General features: G+C 52.4%; 1 protein-coding gene across 3 annotated transcripts in view; it reads right to left on the bottom strand.

Moving 5' to 3' along the window:
* Positions 1-21,625, bottom strand: part of MISP3 (MISP family member 3) — a 155,969-nt gene that overhangs the window by 27,722 nt on the left and 106,622 nt on the right. For all 3 annotated transcript variants that reach the window (XM_069604396.1, XM_069604397.1, XM_069604398.1), the window contains one exon: positions 3,334-3,413. In XM_069604396.1, the coding sequence (XP_069460497.1) occupies positions 3,334-3,413 (80 nt within the window). The remainder of the gene's footprint in view (positions 1-3,333; positions 3,414-21,625) is intronic.

Here is a 21,625-nt window from a genome sequence, read left to right as displayed (position 1 = left end):
TAGGAGGGACACCCCTATTTCCACAGGGAGTGAGGAATAAGTCTGGGGGAGGAATGAGGGACACCCCTAGTTCCACAGGAAGGGAGCGAGGAATAGGTCTAGGGGTTGGTAGGAGGGACACCCCTAGTTCCACAGGAAGGGAGTGAGGAATAGGTCTAGGGACGGGTAGGAGGGACACCCCTAGTTCCACAGGAAGGGAGTGAGGAATAGGTCTAGGGGCAGGAATGAGAAACACCCCTAGTTCCACAGGAAGGGAGTGAGGAATAGGTCTAGGGACGGGTAGGAGGGACACCCCTAGTTACACAGGAAGGGAGTGAGGAATAGGTCTAGGGGAGGGTAGGAGGGACACCCCTAGTTCCACAGGAAGGGAGTGAGGAATAGGTCTAGGGGCAGGAATGAGAAACACCCCTAGTTCCACAGGAAGGGAGCGAGGAATAGGTCTAGGGACGAGTAGGAGGGACACCCCTAGTTCCACAGGGAGTGAGAAATAAGTCTGGGGAAGGAATGAGGGACACCCCTAGTTCCACAGGAAGGGTGAGGAATAGGTCTAGGGGCGGGTAGGAGGGACACCCCTAGTTCCACAGGAAGGGAGTGAGGAATAGGTCTAGGGGAAGGAATGAGAAACACCCCTAGTTCCACAGGAAGGGAGCGAGGAATAGGTTTAGGGACAGGTAGGAGGGACATCCCTAGTTCCACAGGAAGGGAGTGAGGAATAGGTCTAGGGGCGGGTAGGAGGGACACCCCTATTTCCACAGGGAGTGAGGAATAAGTCATGGGTTAGGTAGGATGAGCACCCCTAGTTACAGAGGAAGGGAGTGAGGAATAAGTCTGGGGCAGGAATGAGAAACACCCCTAGTTCCACAGGAAGGGAGCGAGGACTAGGTATAGGGGCGGGTAGGAGGGACACCCCTAGTTCCACAGGAAGGCAGTGAGGAATAAGTCTAGGTCAGGAATGAGGAACACCCCTAGTTCCACAGGAAGGGAGTGAGGAATAGGTTTGGGGCAGGAATGAGCGACACCCCTAGTTCCAGAGGAAGGGTGTGAGGAATAGGTCTAGGGGCGGGTAGGAGGGACACCCCTAGTTCCAACGGTAGGGAGTGAGGAATAAGTCTGGGGCAGGAATGAGGGACACCCTTAGTTCCGCAGGAAGGGAGTGAGGAATAAGTCTAGGGCAGGAATGAAGGACACCCCTAGTTCCACAGGAAGGGAGTGAGGAATAGGTTATGGTGGAGGTAGGAGGGGCACCCCTAGTTCCAGAGGAAGGGAGTGAGGAATAGGTCTAGGGACGGGTAGGAGGGACACCCCTAGTTCCACAGGAAGGGAGTGAGGAATAGGCTAGGGGCGGGTAGGAGGGACACCCCTAGTTCCACAGGGAGTGAGGAATAAGTCTGGGGCAGGAATGAGGGACACTCCTAGTTCCACAGGAAGGGTGAGGAATAGGTCTAGGGGCGGGTAGGAGGGACACCCCTAGTTCCACAGGAAGGGAGTGAGGAATAGGTCTAGGGGCAGGAATGAGAAACACCCCTAGTTTCACAGGAAGGGAGTGAGGAATAAGTCTGGGGCAGGAATGAGGAACACCCCTAGTTCCACAGGAAGGGAGTGAGGAATAGGTCTGGGGCAGGAATGAGGGACACCCGTAGTTCCAGAGGAAGGGCGTGAGGAATAGGTCTAGGGGCGGGTAGGAGGGACACCCCTAGTTCCACGGGAAGGGAGTGAGGAATAAGTCTGGGGCAGGAATGAGGGACACCCTTAGTTCCACAGGAAGGGAGTGAGGAATAAGTCTGGGGCAGGAATGAGGGACACCCCTAGTTCCACAGGAAGGGAGTGAGGAATAGGTTATGGGGGAGGTAGGAGGGGCACCCCTAGTTCCAGAGGAAGGGAGTGAGGAATAGGTCTAGGGACGGGTAGGAGGGACACCCCTAGTTCCACAGGAAGGAAGTGAGGAATAGGTCTGGGGCGGGTAGGAGGGACACCCCTAGTTCCACAGGGAGTGAGGAATAAGTCTGGGGCAGGAATGAGGCACACCCCTAGTTCCACAGGAAGGGATTGAGGAATAGGTCTAGGGGCGGGTAGGAGGGACAACCCTAGATCCACAGGAAGGGAGTGAGGAATAGGTCTAGGGGCGGGTAGGAGGGAAACCCCTAGTTCCACAGGAAGGGAGTGAGGAATAGGTCTAGGGGCAGGAATCAGGGACACCCCTAGTTCCACAGGGAGTGAGGAATAGGTCTAGGGGCAGGAATGAGGGACACCCCTAGTTCCACAGGAAGTGACGAATAAGTCTGGGGCAGGAATGAGGGACACCCCTAGTTCCACAAGAAGGGAGTGAGGAATAGGTCTAGGGGCGGGTAGGAGGGAAACCCCTAGTTCCACAGGAAGGGAGTGAGGAATAAGTCATGGGTTAGGTAGGATGGGCACCCCTAGTTACAGAGGAAGGGAGCGAGGAATAGGTCTAGGGGCGGATAGGAGGGACACCCCTAGTTCCACAGGAAGGGAGTGAGGAATAGGTCTAGGGGCGGGTAGGAGGGACACCCCTAGATCCACAGGAAGGGAGTGAGGAATAGTTAATGGGGAGGTAGGAGGGGCACCCCTAGTTCCAGATGAAGGGAGTGAGGAATAAGTCTGGGGCGGGAATGAGGGACACCCCTAGTTCCACAGGGAGTGAGGAATAAGTCTGGGGCAGGAATGAGGGACACCCCTAGTTCCACAAGAAGGGAGTGAGGAATAAGTCTGGGGCAGGAATGAGGGACACCCCTAGTTCCACAGGGAGTGAGGAATAGGTCTAGGGGCGGGTAGGAGGGACACCCCTAGTTCCACAGGGAGTGAGGAATAGGTCTAGGGGCGGGTAGGAGGGACACCCCTAGTTCCACAAGAAGGGAGTGAGGAATAAGTCTGGGGCAGGAATGAGGGTCACCCTGTGCAGGGCTTAGACTAGAGGCATCTCAATGCCGAAATAGGCAGGAGTGAGAAATATCCACAGGGGCAGGAAAGATCATGGACATCTCTCGGGGCAGGAATGAGGGCCATCCCCACGTCCACGGAGGTCAGGGGTGAGGACCGCATTCAGGGGTGCAGCTGAGGGACATCCAAGGCACTGCAGATTCCGGGGTGAAGGGTGTATTCAGGCAGCACGACCATGGGCAGCAGTCATGAACGTGCCAGAAGGCTCCCTGTCAGTGAGAGTGGCCCCTTGCCCAGCGGTGTGCAGCTCGGGCCGTCAGGGGCGGCCCTGGGCAGTGTGGGCAACACCTGAGGGCATCATGGCCTGGCCCCTGATGTGCATGGGTCTAGTGCTGCCCCCTCCCCGCTCCCTCCCAGCAACACCCTGGCCCCTACCTGCTCGCTCTCCTTCCTGTCCGCCTGGCCCCAGCCCCTGGGCGGCCACGTCACTTCCAGCTTCCCGGAGTACGGCCGCTCTGGAGGAAGAGAAGAGGGAGGGAGAGGCGTGTTATTGACTTCATTTTAATCTGCAACACACGCACACGCATGTACGCACGCACGCACGCACGCCCATGGCCTACAGAGATGGAACGCCCGCAAAGTTCAACAAGGCAAAGAAACAGCCATGAAGGAGCGACAACAACAGCTGAGGCCCCATACTCGGAGGGCCTGCTGCACACCCTGAGCCAATCACAGGGCCGCGCTCTGCATGAGAGGCAGCTGGGTCTGTCCCCAGGGGGCACTTCCTGGCACCGTCCCCGCGCGCAAAGAGGCACAGGCACCTTTGCACGGACAGCCACCCCAGGCTGCACCTGAAAGGAGGCACGATTACAGACAGCCACCCCAGGCTGCACCTGAAAGGATGCACGATTGCAGACAGCCACCCCAGGCTGCACCTGAAAGGATGCACGATTGCAGACAGCCACCCCAGGCTGCACCCGAAAGGATGCACGATTACAGACAGCCACCCACAGCCACCCCAGGCTGCACCTGAAAGGATGCACGATTACAGACAGCCACCCCAGGCTGCACCTAAAAGGAGGCACGATTGCAGACAGCCACCCACAGCCACCCCAGGCTGCACCTGAAAGGATGCACGATTACAGACAGCCACCCCAGGCTGCACCTGAAAGGAGGCACGATTGCAGACAGCCACCCACAGCCACCCCAGGCTGCACCTGAAAGGATGCACGATTGCAGACAGCCACCCATAGCCACCCCAGGCTGCACCTAAAAGGATGCACGATCGTGGTGAGCCACCCCAGGCTGCACCTGAAAGCATGCACGATTGCAGGCAGCCACCCACAGCCACCCGAGGCTGCACCTGAAAGGAGGCACGATTGCAGACAGCCACCCCAGGCTGCACCTGAAAGGATGCACGATTGCAGACAGCCACCCCAGGCTAAACCTGAAAGCATGCACGATTCTGGACACGTGTTTTCCCTAGCAAGTCCAACGAAAAGAAGAGAGAACAGAAGCAATGAGGGGACTGAAATGGGATCAACCACCAGAAGGGGCAAATATGACCTCTTGGACTGACCGCCAGAAGGGGCAAATATGAGCTCCTGGACTGACCGCCAGAAGGGGCAAATATGAGCTCCTGGGCTGAAATGGGACCAACCACCAGGAGGGGGAACATGATCTCCTGGGCTGAAATGGGACCAACCACCAGGAGGGGGAACATGATCCTGGGCTGAAAAGGAACCAACCACCAGGAGGGGGAACATGGTCTCCTGGGCTGAAAAGGAACCAACCACCAGTAGGGGGAACATGATCTCCTGGGCTGAAAAGGAACCAATCACCAGTAGGGGGAGCAAACAACAGGATCACCTAAGCTTCATTATCCCGCACCCCGAGGAGGCTCTTGGGATGAAAAAAAATGAGGGAAAATGTAGTACAGGCCCTTCGGCCCACTCAGAGACAGTGGATCCGGGAACTTAGTGGGAAAACGTGGAAGAAGAAAGGGGGTCAGAGGTGGAAAGGTCCAGGATGCGATGACAAAATCAAACGGATTTAGCAGAGGTCATCGGGTGAAGAGACCTTCCCTGGGAAGGAAGAAAACATTGACTCAAGAGATCCACCTGTCCACTCACTGATGTGAAGTATTGATAGTGTAAGCAGGTGCCACAGTGCCCACAGACCCACGGAGAAGGCCAAGCCCGCCACAGTGCTCAATCTGCCCCCCTCCCTGATGGCTGGCATGGGCAGTGAGCTGGTGCTGTGCATCCGGATAAGAACTGCTAAGCAATCTTCTTCTGGAAGGAAGGCCTCATTGCCTTTAAGACGGCATCAAGTAGCTTCCAGATGGACATCAAGGACGAGTATGCGAAGGGCCCTCTGCCCCAAATAGCACCTCCTTCCAGCTCTGTTCCGCACCATCCATTGTGATAATTCAAGCCAGCAGATTCAGAGGATCCCCTTTGTCAGATAGTGGGGGTCCCGTGCCACTGAAGCTCCTGCAAGAGTGTCTGATGGGCAAGGTCCAGAGATTGATGGCTCCACACACTCTGCCAGTGGATAGCAGTTCTCTGAGGTGCACCGCGGTGATGCCATTGGACTAGAGAAGGCTCCACACACTCTGCCAGTGAATAGCAGTCCTCGAGGTGCACCACGGTGATGGCTCCACACACTCTGCCAGTGGATAGCAGTTCTCCCAGGTGCACCACGGTGATGGCTCCACACACTCTGCCAGTGGATAGCAGTTCTCTGAGCTGCACCACGGTGATGGCTCCACACACTCTGCCAGTGTATAGCAGTTCTCCCAGGTGCACCACGGTGATGGCTCCACACACTATGCCAGTGGATAGCAGTTCTCCGAGGTGCACCACGGTGATGGCTCCACACACTCTGCCAGTGCATAGCAGTTCTCCCAGGTGCACTGCGGTGATGGCTCCACACACTCTGCCAGTGGTTAGCAGTTCTCCCAGGTGCACCGCGGTGATGGCTCCACACACTCTGCCAGTGGATAGCAGTTCTCTGAGCTGCACCACGGTGATGGCTCCACACACTCTGCCAGTGTATAGCAGTTCTCCCAGGTGCACCACAGTGATGGCTCCACACACTCTACCAGTGGATAGCAGTTCTCCAAGGTGCACTGCGGTGATGGCTCCACTCACTCTGCCAGTGCATAGCAGTTCTCCCAGGTGCACCACGGTGATGGCTCCACACACTCTGCCAGTGAATAGCAGTTCTCTGTGGTGCACCGCGGTGATGCCATTGGACTAGAGAAGGCTCCACACACTCTGCCAGTGGATAGCAGTCCTCGAGGTGCACCACGGTGATGGGTCCACACACTCTGCCAGTGGATAGCAGTTCTCTGAGCTGCACCACGGTGATGGCTTCACACACTCTGCCAGTGTATAGCAGTTCTCCCAGGTGCACCACGGTGATGGCTCCACACACTCTGCCAGTGGATAGCAGTTCTCCAAGGTGCACCATGTTGATGGCTCCACACACTCTGCCAGTGTATAGCAGTTCTCCCAGGTGCACCACGGTGATGGCTCCACACACTCTGCCAGTGGATAGCAGTTCTCCAAGGTGCACCGCGGTGATGGCTCCACTCACTCTGCCAGTGTATAGCAGTTCTCCCAGGTGCACCACGGTGATGGCTCCACACACTCTGCCAGTGGATAGCAGTTCTCCCAGGTGCACCACGCTGATGGCTCCACACACTCTGCCAGTGGATAGCAGTTCTCCAAGGTGCACCGCGGTGATGGCTCCACTCACTCTGCCAGTGCATAGCAGTTCTCCCAGGTGCACCACGGTGATGGCTCCACACACTCTGCCAGTGGATAGCAGTTCTCCAAGGTGCACCGCGGTGATGGCTCCACTCACTCTGCCAGTGTATAGCAGTTCTCCCAGGTGCACCACGGTGATGGCTCCACACACTCTGCCAGTGTATAGCAGTTCTCCCAGGTGCACCACGGTGATGGCTCCACACACTCTGCCAGTGGATAGCGTTCTCCGAGGTGCACTGCGGTGATGGCTCCACACACTCTGCCAGTGGATAACAGTTCTCCGAGGTGCACCACAGTGATGGCTCCACACACTCTGCCAGTGGATAGCAGTTCTCCAAGGTGCACCGCGGTGATGGCTCCACACACTCTGCCAGTGGATAGCAGTTCTCCGAGGTGCACCGCGGTGATGGCTCCACACACTCTGCCAGTGGATAACAGTTCTCCGAGGTGCACTGCGGTGATGGCTCCACACACTCTGCCAGTGGATAGCGTTCTCCGAGGTGCACCGCGGTGATGGCTCCACACACTCTGCCAGTGAATAGCAGTTCTCCGAGGTGCACCGCGGTGATGGCTCCACACACTCTGCCAGTGGATAGCAGTTCTCCGAGGTGCACCGCGGTGATGCCCTTGGACTAGAAGCCACCGTCGCTGGTGGCAGCTTCCGTGCAGTGGCGACACTGCCTGGAGACCAGAGTAATCTGGAAGGACATGCCCACCCGGGAGAGATCTGGTCTTGGGACGAGGAAAGATGGATCTTCTTGTGGTTGATCAGGAAGCGGCACGTGGCTCCTGTATGTTGCGGTGGCCCAGATCACGCAGGAGCGTAAATCAACGCATTGTCCATGTAAAGATCCAGGGAGATGCCCTCACGGTGGACTGGTGCCACCAGCGGTGCAAGTGTCCTCATGAGAACTCTGGGCACCGTCTTCAGACTGATGGGGGTGCATGAACTGCGAGTGAATGGCCCCCGGCATGTGCCAGCGGGCATCCAAGCGCTCCAGATGAGTCGCCAAGTCATCATGGGCGGGGAGTGGAGTCTTTATTTGCATTGTGGAGGGAACTTGACTGACCTGTTTTCCAATAGTAAAGAGAACCCCCCCCGCCCCCAACCCCCGGGGGGTTCCTTAGGAATTTTAAAGATAATTGAGCCCCCCAGACTCATGGTATAGTGCAGTGATGGCGCTCTTGCCCACCAGTTCTCTGATCGCTGGAGCCAGGACCTCTCTCACAGCCGGTGTGCGATGCCAAGGGGTTAGTCAGGGCCCTGCTCGAGGTGGCATCTCAATGATTCCATCAGATGACCCGTTCTGATGATCTGGGTGAATTCGGCCATGTGTCCCACTGGCAGTGCCGCCTTGGGATTATGACAGTCAGGAGCGCTGACCCTTCAGCTCAGGAGGGCGGTGGAGATGCCCAGCACTCTGGTGGCACGAGACTCTGTGACGTGTACCCTAGGTGGTCACGCAAGGGCGAAAGGGTATGGACTTGTTTCTAAGGACAGCTCCACAATGGTCCTCCTCAACCCCACAGGGAACCCTCTCCCGCATCTATTCTGGGAGCCACTCTCCACTGAGGGTCATTCCACGGAGCCCCACATTTCACGGAGGTGTTTCGGTATTCATTTTATTTATTTATTTATTGGTCACTTGTTAGGCACTTATACAATTAGCAAAACTGTTTCAAAGCACCCACAGGGCGACAGGGTGGGGACAGGGGAAGAAAATGAATTACAGCCAGGATAAATCATTGAAATAATAGTACAAACAATAATGAGAACAAGGGAGGGGGAGACAAACCTACTATGCATTGTGAGTGTTCAGAACGGGCAAGTGCAGAGGGGGGAAGGGCATAGGTGCTTTGATGCTCCTGGAGAAGTGCTCAGGGTAAGTGCTAAGAAGAGAAGTATGTAAGTGCAACCACCTGTGGGTAAGTGCAGCAGAAAGACAGCGGCTGGGATGAGAGATGAGGTGGGGAGAGGGTCAAGGCCCAGGGAACACATAAGGGCCCTGCACATCAGTCACGCTATTGTAAGATTAGCTGGGATGAGAGGAGGAGAAGGAAGAGGAAAAGAGAAAGGTCTTGAGGCTTTTCCGGAACTTAAGGAGGTCATGCTCAAGCCGCAGAGGGAGACTGTTCCACAGGAGAGAGCCAGCCAAGGAAAGTGATCGACCACCAGCTCTCTGTTTAGCAAAGTGCTTAACACACAGGCATTTAGTGCCAGAAGAACTGAGGAGTCTAGAAGGCGAGTATTTGGTCAGGAAGCATTGAAGATAGTGGTCCGCGGGCCCAGATAGCCTTGTGGATGATACAGAGGGATTTTAATTTAATCTGTGCTGAGAACAGGAGCCATTGAAGGCTTTGTAGGGCAGGAGAGATGCAGTCCCTGGGCTTGAGGCCAAGGATATATCTTGATGCCCTATTCTGTGTTCGCTGGAAGGGTTGCAGGGTAGAGGAAGGAAGATTAAGGAGGAGGCTATTGCAGTAGTCTAACCTGGAGAGAACCAGAGCACGGGTGACATTGAGTCTCTGGGGAAGATGAGGAAAGGAAGAGACCCTTTGAGAAGGAAGAGCTGAAGGTGGGACTTCTTGACAATTTCCTGTATATGAGGGATGAAGTAAAGGGAGGAGTCAAAGATGACTCGGATTCTTCGCTGCAGTTGAGGAGGCAGCGGGGGCATGGAGGAAGGCCAGAGTGCAGGGAAGAAGTATGGTGCTGGAAACCTCTGTTTTGCTGGCATTGAGGCAGGGGTCATTGGCAGTGCACCAGGCCTGGATGCCAGAGAGGCAGTCAGGGATGAAGAAGGGTCTAAGGGCGTCAGTGGGAAGTTTGAAGAAAAGGTGTATATCATCAGCGTAGCATTGGAAGTTTGGGGGGGGGAAGGAGATGAGTCGTGCTAGCAGAGAAAGGTATATGTTAAAGAGCCAGGGCGAAAGAATGGAACCCGGGGGACGCCACAGGTAGCGAGGAAGAAGGGGAGGAGAAAGGACCCAGAATGGTTTTGGTGGAACGATCAGTAAGGAAGGCGGTAAGCCAGTCCGGTGCCCGCTCCGAGATGCCAAGGGTGTCATGGAGCCTTTCTATCAGGATGAATGGTTCACTGTGTCAAATGCAGAAGAGAGATCAAGGAGGATGAGGACAGCGGGGGAATTGGAGTCCAGAGATGCGAGCACTGGTGTTCAGAAGAGCAGTTTGTGTGCCTCTGGCCTACTTTTGGTGAAGGGAGGTTGACGAGTCCCACCTGTGACTGGATTACCAACAAATGTATACGTTATAAACCAAACAAAGGTCATTATCTGTTCATTTACATTAGCACTCATGTCCGAGTGGTGACATGCTGGGCAGACTCGAACCCCCAACCTTTCAGTTTGCACACACACATGCAGGAACTGGGTGTGCCACAAGCACGGCTTGGGAAATGGTTTCATAGCAAGGCCTGAAATAGCACCTGTTCCTCACACGCTACAGTCCCAGTAACATCTCAGGGCTTATCTCCAGGGGAATCTCTGTCATTCCACCCCTCCCCACTTCACACCACTGACGTGTAGTCATGGTAGTCGCAGTGACAGTGTAGGCCTACTGTAATGCCAGTTGCATGACCGGTTTCTTATTGCACAGACCAGCAAAACCCCTCGAGACCCGGACAGTGGATTGCAGATAACCAGGACCCCCAGCACATCCTGGGGTCCAGCGGGAACCGGTGCAGACGTCTCAGAATAAGTGAGATGTGCTGGGACTTCCGCCCCGGAAACCAACCTGGGTGCAGCCGGAAGCCCCAGCAGCCACCAAGGCGATCTATAAGGAACAAAGTAGGAGATTGCAGCTGGGGGTGTCCAGAGGCTGAACATGTTCCACTTCCACAGGGGCAGGCCAACCCCCAGACCCCCACCCTTGAAGTACCACTGACTGACCCTCTGGTAGCGCAGCACGAATGAAAAGGAGGAGAGTAGGCCTATGTGTGCTTGCGTGGTTCCTTACTGGCAAGGAAAGCCCAAGATTTATGATGAAAGGGGGGGGGGGGACTGGATCGGGATGGTGAGGAGAAGGGGAGAGTAGGATCAGGGTGGTGTACCTTCTAGCAGGACCCCAGAGGCACGCGTTGGCGAGGGGACCGAGGAGAGGCACTATAAGGCAGCATCCGGGTGACCTGGTGGGTGAGAGATCCAGCGACATGGGACAAGCACCCAATAGAAATCCTGCACCTAGGGACTGGCCACGCCATGGGTGCAGATCAGAGCTAGGGAAACCCCCTGCGGCTCAGCACCCAAAAGCAAAGGTTTAAATTCTAGGGCCAAATCAGGAACAGCGCCGCACGTGCTCCAGGTCCAGGTGCTGCACGACCATAGCACAAACAACCCCCCTCCAAAGAAACCCACAAGCAATATATTAGAAAAAGAGGCCATACACAGTGCACTGGAGAGCAGAACTAGGGGAACATCACAGGCCAGAAAGAGGCCATACACAGTGTACTGGAGAGCAGAACTAGGGGAACATCACAGGCCAGAAAGAGGCCATACACAGTGCACTGGAGAGCAGAACTAGGGGAACACCACAGGCCAGAAAGAGGCCATACACAGTGTACTGGAGAGCAGAACTAGGGGAACATCACAGGCCACAAAAAGGCCATACACAGTGTACTGGAGAGCAGAACTAGGGGAACATCACAGGCCAGAAAGAGGCCATACACAGTGCACTGGAGAGCAGAACTAGGGGAACACCACAGGCCAGAAAGAGGCCATACACAGTGCACTGGAGAGCAGAACTAGGGGAACATCACAGGCCAGAAAGAGGCCATACACAGTGCACTGGAGAGCAGAACTAGGGGAACACCACAGGCCAGAAAGAGGCCATACACAGTGTACTGGAGAGCAGAACTAGGGGAACATCACAGGCCACAAAAAGGCCATACACAGTGTACTGGAGAGCAGAACTAGGGGAACATCACAGGCCAGAAAGAGGCCATACACAGTGCACTGGAGAGCAGAACTAGGGGAACATCACAGGCCAGAAAGAGGCCATACACAGTGCACTGGAGAGCAGAACTAGGGGAACATCACAGGCCAGAAAGAGGCCATACACAGTGCACTGGAGAGCAGAACTAGGGCAACACAACAAGCCAGAAAGAGGCCATACACAGTGCACTGGAGAGCAGAACTAGGGGAACATCACAGGCCACAAAAAGGCCATACACAGTGTACTGGAGAGCAGAACTAGAGCAACACCACAGGCCAGAAAGAGCCCATACACAGTGCACTGGAGAGCAGAACTAGAGCAACACCACAGGCCAGAAAGAGCCCATACACAGTGCACTGGAGAGCAGAACTAGAGCAACACCACAGGGCAGAAAGAGGAGATACACAATGCACTGGAGAGCAGAACTAGGGCAACATCACAGGCCAGAAAGAGGCCATACACAGTGCACTGGAGAGTAGAACTAGGGGAACATCACAGGTCAGAAAGAGGCCATACACAGTGCACTGGAGAGCAGAACTAGGGGAACATCACAGGTCAGAAAGAGGCCATACACAGTGTACTGGAGAGCAGAACTAGGGCAACACAACAAGCCAGAAAGAGGCCATACACAATGCACTGGAGAGCAGAACTAGAGCAACACCACAGGCCAAAAAGAGGCCATACACAGTGTACTGGAGAGCAGAACTAGAGCAACACCACAGGGCAGAAAGAGGAGATACACAGTGCACTGGAGAGCAGAACTAGGGCAACACTACAGGCCACAAAAAGGCCATACACAGTGTACTGGAGAGTAGAACTAGGGCAACGGTGCAGGCCAGAACGAGGCCATACACAGTGCACTGGAGAGCAGAACTAGGGGAACATCACAGGCCAGAAAGAGGCCATACACAGTGCACTGGAGAGTAGAACTAGGGCAACACCACAGGCCAGAAAGAGACCATACACAATGCACTGGAGAGCAGAACTAGAGCAACACCACAGGGCAGAAAGAGGAGATACACAGTGCACTGGAGAGCAGAACTAGAGCAACACCACAGGCCAGAAAGAGGCAATTCACAGTGCACTGGAGAGCAGAACAAGGGCAACACAACAGGCCATAAAGCTGCAGGTCATTGGCGCCAACCTTTAAACTTGCAGAATAATTGACTGTCGTACAAAAAACAGAAGCACAGGCAAACACTCACCCAATCCAGACCGACTGTTCACAGTATGGAAATAGAGACTGATTGACCACAGTATGGAAATATGGACTGAGTGACCAGAGTTTGGAATTAGAGACTGAGTGACCACAGTATGAAATAGGGACAGAGTGACCACAGTATGGAAATATGGACTGAGTGACCACAGTTTGGAATTAGAGACTGAGTGACCACAGCATGGAAATAGAGACTGAGTGACCACAGTATGGAAATATGGACTGAGTGACCACAGAATGGAAATGGAGACTGGGTGACCACAGTATTAAATAGGGACTGAGTGACCACAGAATGGAAATGGAGACTGGGTGACCACGGTATGGATTGAGCGAGAATAGAAAGAGAGACAAAGGACTTAGAGGAGTCAAAGATTACAGCAGCGGAGGGAGCAGAAGGGACATCTGAGGAGAGCAGGGGGGGAATAGACAGCAAAGGAGGGAGACAGAGGTCAGGGAAATGAGAACCTCAAGGTCGAGAACGCTACGTGACTTCCCGAGACTGGACACCACACCTAGGCAGAGAAGGGTAAAGGAGGAGAAGGAGAAGAAGAAGTGGGAACAACAATGGAAAATCCTTGGAGGATAGAGGGGTCGTGTAGAGAAGGAACTGGAAGGGGGCAAGAACAGAACCTTTGTGCACCCCATACTGCAAAGAGAGGGTCGGAGGAGTTTCCAGCCCAGGAGACAGAGTAGAGGCGAAGCCAGCCACAAAACCACCAGACGAAGGAACTGACCCAAGAGCGGGATAATCAACAGTTGAAGGGAAACTCGGGAAGAGCGGTGTTAGGGTGGGCTGAGCGCCTAGCAGGAGAGGAATGAGAGAGACCCTTAGACTCTGTGAAGATGGACACAACGGGCTCCAAGCTTCGTGCAGGGGTCTGAGGGATGCCGAGCAACACGTTCAGAGGCCACTACTCCCGTAGCCAGGCACTTGGCATGAGAAGGATTGGCTCAGAGTGTGCTTCTTCTTGGAGATGGGGATTTCCCTGTGGGAGGTCCCTGACATGTGGATATGTGACTTCAGAAGCACACGCCACCAGCGGAGCGTGGCAGAGAGTGTGCAGAGTGTTGGGGAGCTCTACTGAGATATCTGGACGCCCCCCCTTCACACCTATACTCTCTTCCTAGCCCGTGGGATCCTCACCTCGGCGGAATCAAACGACTGTTGGGGTACGGTCACGAGCAGCGCCTTTGTGATTTTCTCGACTGTGATACAGTGGATCGACCCGGTTACCAGTAAGAGATCCTTGTCTCTGAGAATATATGAGAGTGCGGGCACTCCCTATCGTGTTCTGGGACTCCAAGTCCGAACTCTATTCGAGAGCTCCGGGTTCTGACGGCATCCCTCTTTTTTTCATAAAGAAGGGTGCTTTGCTGTGGGGTGCCCCCCTGATGACACTCTTGAAGAGCATCTATGTAGCACATACAGTCCCTCCATCATGGCATCCGTCAATCTTGATACCGATAGGCAAACATGGGGCTGTGGCAGACCCCAGAAATTGTAGGCCGATCGCCCTGCTAGATGTGTATAGCACAATCTTTTCGTCATTGTTGCTGAGAGACCTAAATCATGAGTTAGAGCCTTTAAATGTACCCTCGATTTGCCAGGTGGGATTTCTTTCTCGCGTGGGAACCACATTAAATGCAGCCGTGCTATCGCTCTTGCTGACCTCTGTTAATAAAGGGACAGTGGCTCCGGTATACATGACTTCCATAGACGAGTGCTTTCGACACAGTGAGCCGAAACACCCTATGGAACAAACTCCATGATTGGAAGATCTCATTCAAAACTATCCAACTTCTGGCGGTGTTGCATAGTGGATCGGTTGTGAGGGTGAGACTGACCAGGGATTCGGCCATGTCGGGCATTATAGCCACTTATGTGGGGCTAAGACAGGGGTGTGTTGTGGCCCCTACCCTCTTCAACCTCTACATTTCAAACCTAAATCGGCTCTGGGACGCAGGAGTTACACTGCCAGTAAAACTAGGCAATCACTGGCCCACATTTGCCAGTGATATCATTATTTGTGACAGAGAGCCTTTAGGTCTCCATAGAAAGTTGACTCTTTTTCACCAATATGCTGTCGATAGTAAACTAAAGGGTAATGGGAACAGGTCTAAGGTCATCGTTTTCACAGCGAAACGTCGTTCAATGGGGTTCATTTGGAAGGTGGGTGGCCAGCCCCTGGAGAGGGGGCGCAGCCGATGAGATACCTAGCGTTCACTCTCACTAACAGCCATTCGGGGGAAGCCTGGAAAAACATTTTGTCGAGTGGGGTTTCCCCTCTGCAAGCACAAATGAAAAGGGTGTACCACCCGCTGTGCCGCTATTCTCTACTCCCCCTGGTCAGGTTTTATCTGCAGAAGGTGGAGCCGACCATCTTATACGGTTTGGTTATGAGACCCTTTGATCTGTGGCCCTGCTTCAACTCGTTGCAGGGCCAACTCTGGAAGAAGACCTTGGGACTGGCAAATTCTCTACCAAATGCGGTTATCCGGCACAAAGTGGGTCTGCTCTCCTTGGCTGGAAGGGCCCTTTGGATGAAGTTGCCAGAATACGCCAAATTCCTGAATCCTCCTAAAAACTCCCTTTACGTAAAACTGGGGGAATCCTCAATTTTACTTTCAGCTTCAACAACCCAAGAGCTCAAGCTGGCAATGTGTACACTTCTCTTGATAACAGGTGCAACGATAGAAGAGCGTAAACTGACAGGGTATCTAGAGAAAAAGAGGCTGTTCTGGGCCGACTGGTGCCAAACCTGCGATCTATTGGCAACCTTCTCTCTTTACACTAAAAATGCAAAATTCAGAAGCAAGAGAGCAGACATTCCTCCGTATGTGGCTTCCTGCCCTCACGGCAGGAGGGTCTAGGTGCGGTTCCTCACTCTCGAGAGGAGAGGCACGTGGGATAAAACCTTAGCAAACACTCACTGCAGGTTCTGCTTGGACCCTGGTGTGGAGGAGAGCCTGAACCCTATGTGGGATCCAGCCGTCCAGCCGGGTGGGGGAAGGGTGTGCCACTGGTGCCAGCGCTTGTCACAACGATGCTGCAGAAAGGTTGGCTTGCCCAGCTTCCGCCCTCATGGATGGCTTCTCAGTTTCCTTATTATCGACTCACTTTTACATTCTGTATGACTTGAACTATGTGGGGTAGCGTTTGAACAGAGGATCTACGATGAGCTATGTGTTTTTGTTTACATTGTATTGCATTGTATTGAATATACTGTTTTCTACGTTTCTTTTCTCTTGTGTCTTTTTATGTTGTTTTGTTATAGGCTGATGCAGAACTAAAATAAATGATCTGAGATTCGAGGCAGGCCGTGTCTTGGAGATGGAGCAGGCATCCGTGGGAAGCAGGCAGGGGGCGGTGCTGGATGCCAGGCGGGCATTGGCGAGGCCAGTCTGGAGAGGACGAGTGCTTGGAGCAGGCGCACGTGTGGTATCTGGTGCGTTACATGTCTCCATTGTTTGGCCGTTACTTCGCCTTTTTCTCTGTTTTTTTTTTTGCTTGGATATCAGTGGATATTCTGCTGTAAACGGAGGAATGGACTGCTTTGTCCCTAATTGCTATAGTGTGGGTGCTATCCGGAGCAGCCAGAGAGTGGGAGAGGAGTGCTACACATTCTGTCCATGGGGGTGGAGATTTCGGTACCGCAGTTGCATCCTGTTATGGATTTTCTTTTGGCAGAGGGTGAGGTGGATACTGGATTTTCTTTAGACGGAGGGTGAGGTGGATTTGGATTTTCTTTTGGCAGGGATTGAGGTGGATTTGGATTTTCTTTTGGCAGGGGGTGAGGTGGATTATGGATTTTCTTTCGGCATGGGGTGAGGTGGATTCTGGATTTTCTTTCGGCATGGGTTGAGGTGGATACTGGATTTCTTTGGACGGGGGTGAGGTGGATTTGGATTTTCTTTTGGCAGGGATTGAGGTGGATTTGGATTTTCTTTTGGCAGGGGGTGAGGTGGATTTGGATTTTCTTTTGGCAGGGGGTGAGGTGTATTCTGGACTTTCTTTTGGACGGGGGTGAGGTGGATTCAGGATTTTCTTTAGACGGAAGGTGAGGTGGATTCTGGATTTTCTTTAGACGGAGGGTGAGGTTTATTTTGGATTTGCTTTCAGAAGGGGGTGAGGTGTATTCTGGATTTTCTTACGGCATGGGGTGAGGTGGATTCTGGATTTTCTTTCGGCATGGGTTGAGGTGGATACTGGATTTCTTTGGACGGGGGTGAGGTGGATTTGGATTTTCTTTTGGCAGGGATTGAGGTGGATTTGGATTTTCTTTTGGCAGGGGGTGAGGTGGATTTGGATTTTCTTTTGGCAGGGGGTGAGGTGTATTCTGGACTTTCTTTTGGACGGGGGTGAGGTGGATTCAGGATTTTCTTTAGACGGAAGGTGAGGTGGATTCTGGATTTTCTTTAGACGGAGGGTGAGGTTTATTTTGGATTTGCTTTCAGAAGGGGGTGAGGTGTATTCTGGATTTTCTTACGGCATGGGGTGAGGTGGATTCTGGATTTTCTTTCGGCATGGGTTGAGGTGGATACTGGATTTCTTTGGACGGGGGTGAGGTGGATTTGGATTTTCTTTTGGCAGGGATTGAGGTGGATTTGGATTTTCTTTTGGCAGGGGGTGAGGTGGATTTGGATTTTCTTTTGGCAGGGGGTGAGGTGTATTCTGGACTTTCTTTTGGACGGGGGTGAGGTGGATTCAGGATTTTCTTTAGACGGAAGGTGAGGTGGATTCTGGATTTTCTTTAGACGGAGGGTGAGGTTTATTTTGGATTTGCTTTCAGAAGGGGGTGAGGTGTATTCTGGATTTTCTTACGGCATGGGGTGAGGTGGATTCTGGATTTTCTTTCGGCATGGGTTGAGGTGGATACTGGATTTCTTTGGATGGGGGTGAGGTGTATTCTGGATTTTCTTTTGGCAGAGGGTGAGGTGGATACTGGATTTTCTTTGGACGGGGGTGAGGTGGATTCCGGATTTTCTTTTGGCAGAGGGTGAGGTGGATACTGGATTTTCTTTAGACGGAGGGTGAGGTGGATTTGGATTTTCTTTTGGCAGGGATTGAGGTGGATTTGGATTTTCTTTTGGCAGGGGGTGAGGTGGATTATGGATTTTCTTTCGGCATGGGGTGAGGTGGATTCTGGATTTTCTTTCGGCATGGGTTGAGGTGGATACTGGATTTCTTTGGACGGGGGTGAGGTGGATTTGGATTTTCTTTTGGCAGGGATTGAGGTGGATTTGGATTTTCTTTTGGCAGGGGGTGAGGTGGATTTGGATTTTCTTTTGGCAGGGGGTGAGGTGTATTCTGGACTTTCTTTTGGACGGGGGTGAGGTGGATTCAAGATTTTCTTTAGACGGAAGGTGAGGTGGATTCTGGATTTTCTTTAGACGGAGGGTGAGGTTTATTTTGGATTTGCTTTCAGAAGGGGGTGAGGTGTATTCTGGATTTTCTTACGGCATGGGGTGAGGTGGATTCTGGATTTTCTTTCGGCATGGGTTGAGGTGGATACTGGATTTCTTTGGATGGGGGTGAGGTGTATTCTGGATTTTCTTTTGGCAGAGGGTGAGGTGGATACTGGATTTTCTTTGGACGGGGGTGAGGTGGATTCCGGATTTTCTTTTGGCAGAGGGTGAGGTGGATACTGGATTTTCTTTAGACGGAGGGTGAGGTGGATTTGGATTTTCTTTTGGCAGGGATTGAGGTGGATTTGGATTTTCTTTTGGCAGGGGGTGAGGTGGATTATGGATTTTCTTTCGGCATGGGGTGAGGTGGATTCTGGATTTTCTTTCGGCATGGGTTGAGGTGGATACTGGATTTCTTTGGATGGGGGTGAGGTGGATTCTGGATTTTCTTTTGGCAGAGGGTGAGGTGGATACTGGATTTTCTTTGGACGGGGGTGAGGTGGATTCTGGATTTTCTTTTGGCAGAGGGTGAGGTGGATACTGGATTTTCTTTAGACGGAGGGTGAGGTGGATTTGGATTTTCTTTTGGCAGGGGTTGAGGTGGATTTGGATTTTCTTTTGGCAGGGGTTGAGGTGGATTTGGATTTTCTTTTTGCAGGGGGTGAGGTGGATTATGGATTTTCTTTTGGACGGGGGTGAGGTGGATTCTGGATTTTCTTTAGACAGAGGGTGAGGTGGATTTGGATTTTCTTTTGGCAGGGGGTGAGGTTTATTTTGGATTTGCTTTCAGAAGGGGGTGAGGTGTATTCTGGATTTTCTTTTGGCAGGGGGTGAGGTGTATTCTGGATTTTCTTTTGGACGGGGGTGAGGTGGATTCAGGATTTTCTTTAGACGGAAGGTGAGGTGGATTCTGGATTTTCTTTAGACGGAGGGTGAGGTTTATTTTGGATTTGCTTTCAGAAGGGGGTGAGGTGTATTCTGGATTTTCTTTCGGCATGGGGTGAGGTGGATTCTGGATTTTCTTTCGGCATGGGTTGAGGTGGATACTGGATTTCTTTGGATGGGGGTGAGGTGGATTCTGGATTTTCTTTTGGCAGAGGGTGAGGTGGATACTGGATTTCTTTGGACGGGGGTGAGGTGGATTCTGGATTTTCTTTAGACGGAGGGTGAGGTGGATTTGGATTTTCTTTTGGCAGGGGGTGAGGTTTATTTTCGATTTGCTTTCAGAAGGGGGTGACGTGTATTCTGGATTTTCTTCCGGCAGGGGGTGAGGTGGATTCTGGATTTTCTTTAGACAGAGGGTGAGGTGGATTTGGATTTTCTTTTGGCAGGGGTTGAGGTGGATTTGGATTTTCTTTTGGCAGGGGTTGAGGTGGATTTGGATTTTCTTTTTGCAGGGGGTGAGGTGTATTATGGATTTTCTTTTGGACGGGGGTGAGGTGGATTCTGGATTTTCTTTAGACGGAGGGTGAGGTGGATTTGGATTTTCTTTTGGCAGGGGGTGAGGTTTATTTTGGATTTGCTTTCAGAAGGGGATGAGGTGTATTCTGGATTTTCTTTTGGCAGGGGGTGAGGTGTATTCTGGACTTTCTTTTGGACGGGGGTGAGGTGGATTCAGGATTTTCTTTAGACGGAAGGTGAGGTGGATTCTGGATTTTCTTTAGACGGAGGGTGAGGTTTATTTTGAATTTGCTTTCAGAAGGGGGTGAGGTGTATTCTGGATTTTCTTTCGGCATGGGTTGAGGTGGATTCTGGATTTTCTTTCGGCATGGGTTGAGGTGGATACTGGATTTCTTTGGATGGGGGTGAGGTGGATTCTGGATTTTCTTTTGGCAGAGGGTGAGGTGGATACTGGATTTCTTTGGACGGGGGTGAGGTGGATTCTGGATTTTCTTTAGACGGAGGGTGAGGTGGATTTTCTTTTGGCAGGGGGTGAGGTTTATTTTCGATTTGCTTTCAGAAGGGGGTGACGTGTATTCTGGATTTTCTTCCGGCAGGGGGTGAGGTGGATTCTGGATTTTCTTTTGGCAGAGGGTGAGGTGGATACTGGATTTTCTTTAGACGGAGGGTGAGGTGAATTTGGATTTTCTTTTGGCAGGGGGTGAGGTGGATTATGGATTTTCTTTTGGCAGGGGGTGAGGTGTATTCTGGACTTTCTTTTGGACGGGGGTGAGGTGGATTCTGGATTTTCTTTAGACGGAGGGTGAGGTGGATTTGGATTTTCTTTTGGCAGGGGTGAGGTGGATTATGGATTTTCTTTTGGCAGGGGGTGAGCTGGATTATGGATTTGAATGGGGCTCAATCAGGCTTGCTGCCTACTACGGTTGCCAGGCATGATGAGTTTTCCTCTCCTTGATGCACCTCCAGTCCGATGATGTGCAAGGCCCAGCCTGAACAGCACGTTTTTTAAATTCCATTGGTTCAACATAACAAGGTGTGTATGACTGACAGCACACCCTGGCCAAAGTGTGCTGTCAGTCACATCCTGGCCCACAACGTACGCTATCTGCGCATAGTGCCAGACCTTCTACGCCCCACCGGGGTTCAATGTTATAGATCAACATCATCTACGTGGAGACCTTTGTGAGCCTGGCTGTAATAGAGGAAAAGCCTGCTGGGCACGGACTTGTCCCTGCACACGCATGGCATAGCTAACCGGCTGTTCCCTCACAGCGCCACCAATGCCCTGCACATTGTGCAATGAGAAACACGGCCTCTGCCATGGAAATGGGCTTACACAGTGCTGGGTGAAAGATGCACTTCGTTTTTATTAAAAATTGGCATCATTCATCAAGCGTGCAGAAAGAGGGGTGTTGCCCCTACGCCCATACATACGGGCTGCCCCGGGTGTACCAGCAAATGTGCCTGCATTTACACCTTTAGTTTGCACTTTGCTGTGAAAATGACTAAAGTTGCATGCAGCGGTCCTGCTTGCCCATACAGGCAATCGTGACAGGTCCCTCTATGTCGTTTACTTTCTACATAAAAGGACCACCTGTATTTCTTAAAGTGCTGAAAGTGCAGTGCTGTACAGTGGGAGATGCTTCAGGCTATCATTACTTTGCATTCCATCCGGGATGAGGAAAATGAAGGTACAATATATTATTTTGCCTCAATGATATTATTTTGGCTTAACATGTTTCTGTAAGTATTTACATATTGTCAGGTTGCTTTACTATGGGATTTGTGTATTTTTCAAGCAAACATGATAAGATCATGTTAATGTAGTCATTGAAAGCCAAAACTTAAATATTTGTACCAAGTGCAGCTCAGAAGGTATGTGGCCAAGTGCATGACTTGCAGGGAGCATTAAAATCTCAGGTGCACAGTTTAATCGGTGCATGATCAGTCTGTGGCGCATCTACAGAAAGTGGGGCC

The sequence above is a fragment of the Ambystoma mexicanum genome, chromosome 3q, assembly GCF_040938575.1.
Source record: "Ambystoma mexicanum isolate Mex_15411 chromosome 3q, UKY_AmexF1_1, whole genome shotgun sequence".
NCBI lineage: Eukaryota > Metazoa > Chordata > Amphibia > Caudata > Ambystomatidae > Ambystoma > Ambystoma mexicanum.
The sequence above is the reverse complement of the archived record's forward strand: the minus strand, read 5'-3'. Positions and strand labels throughout refer to the sequence as shown.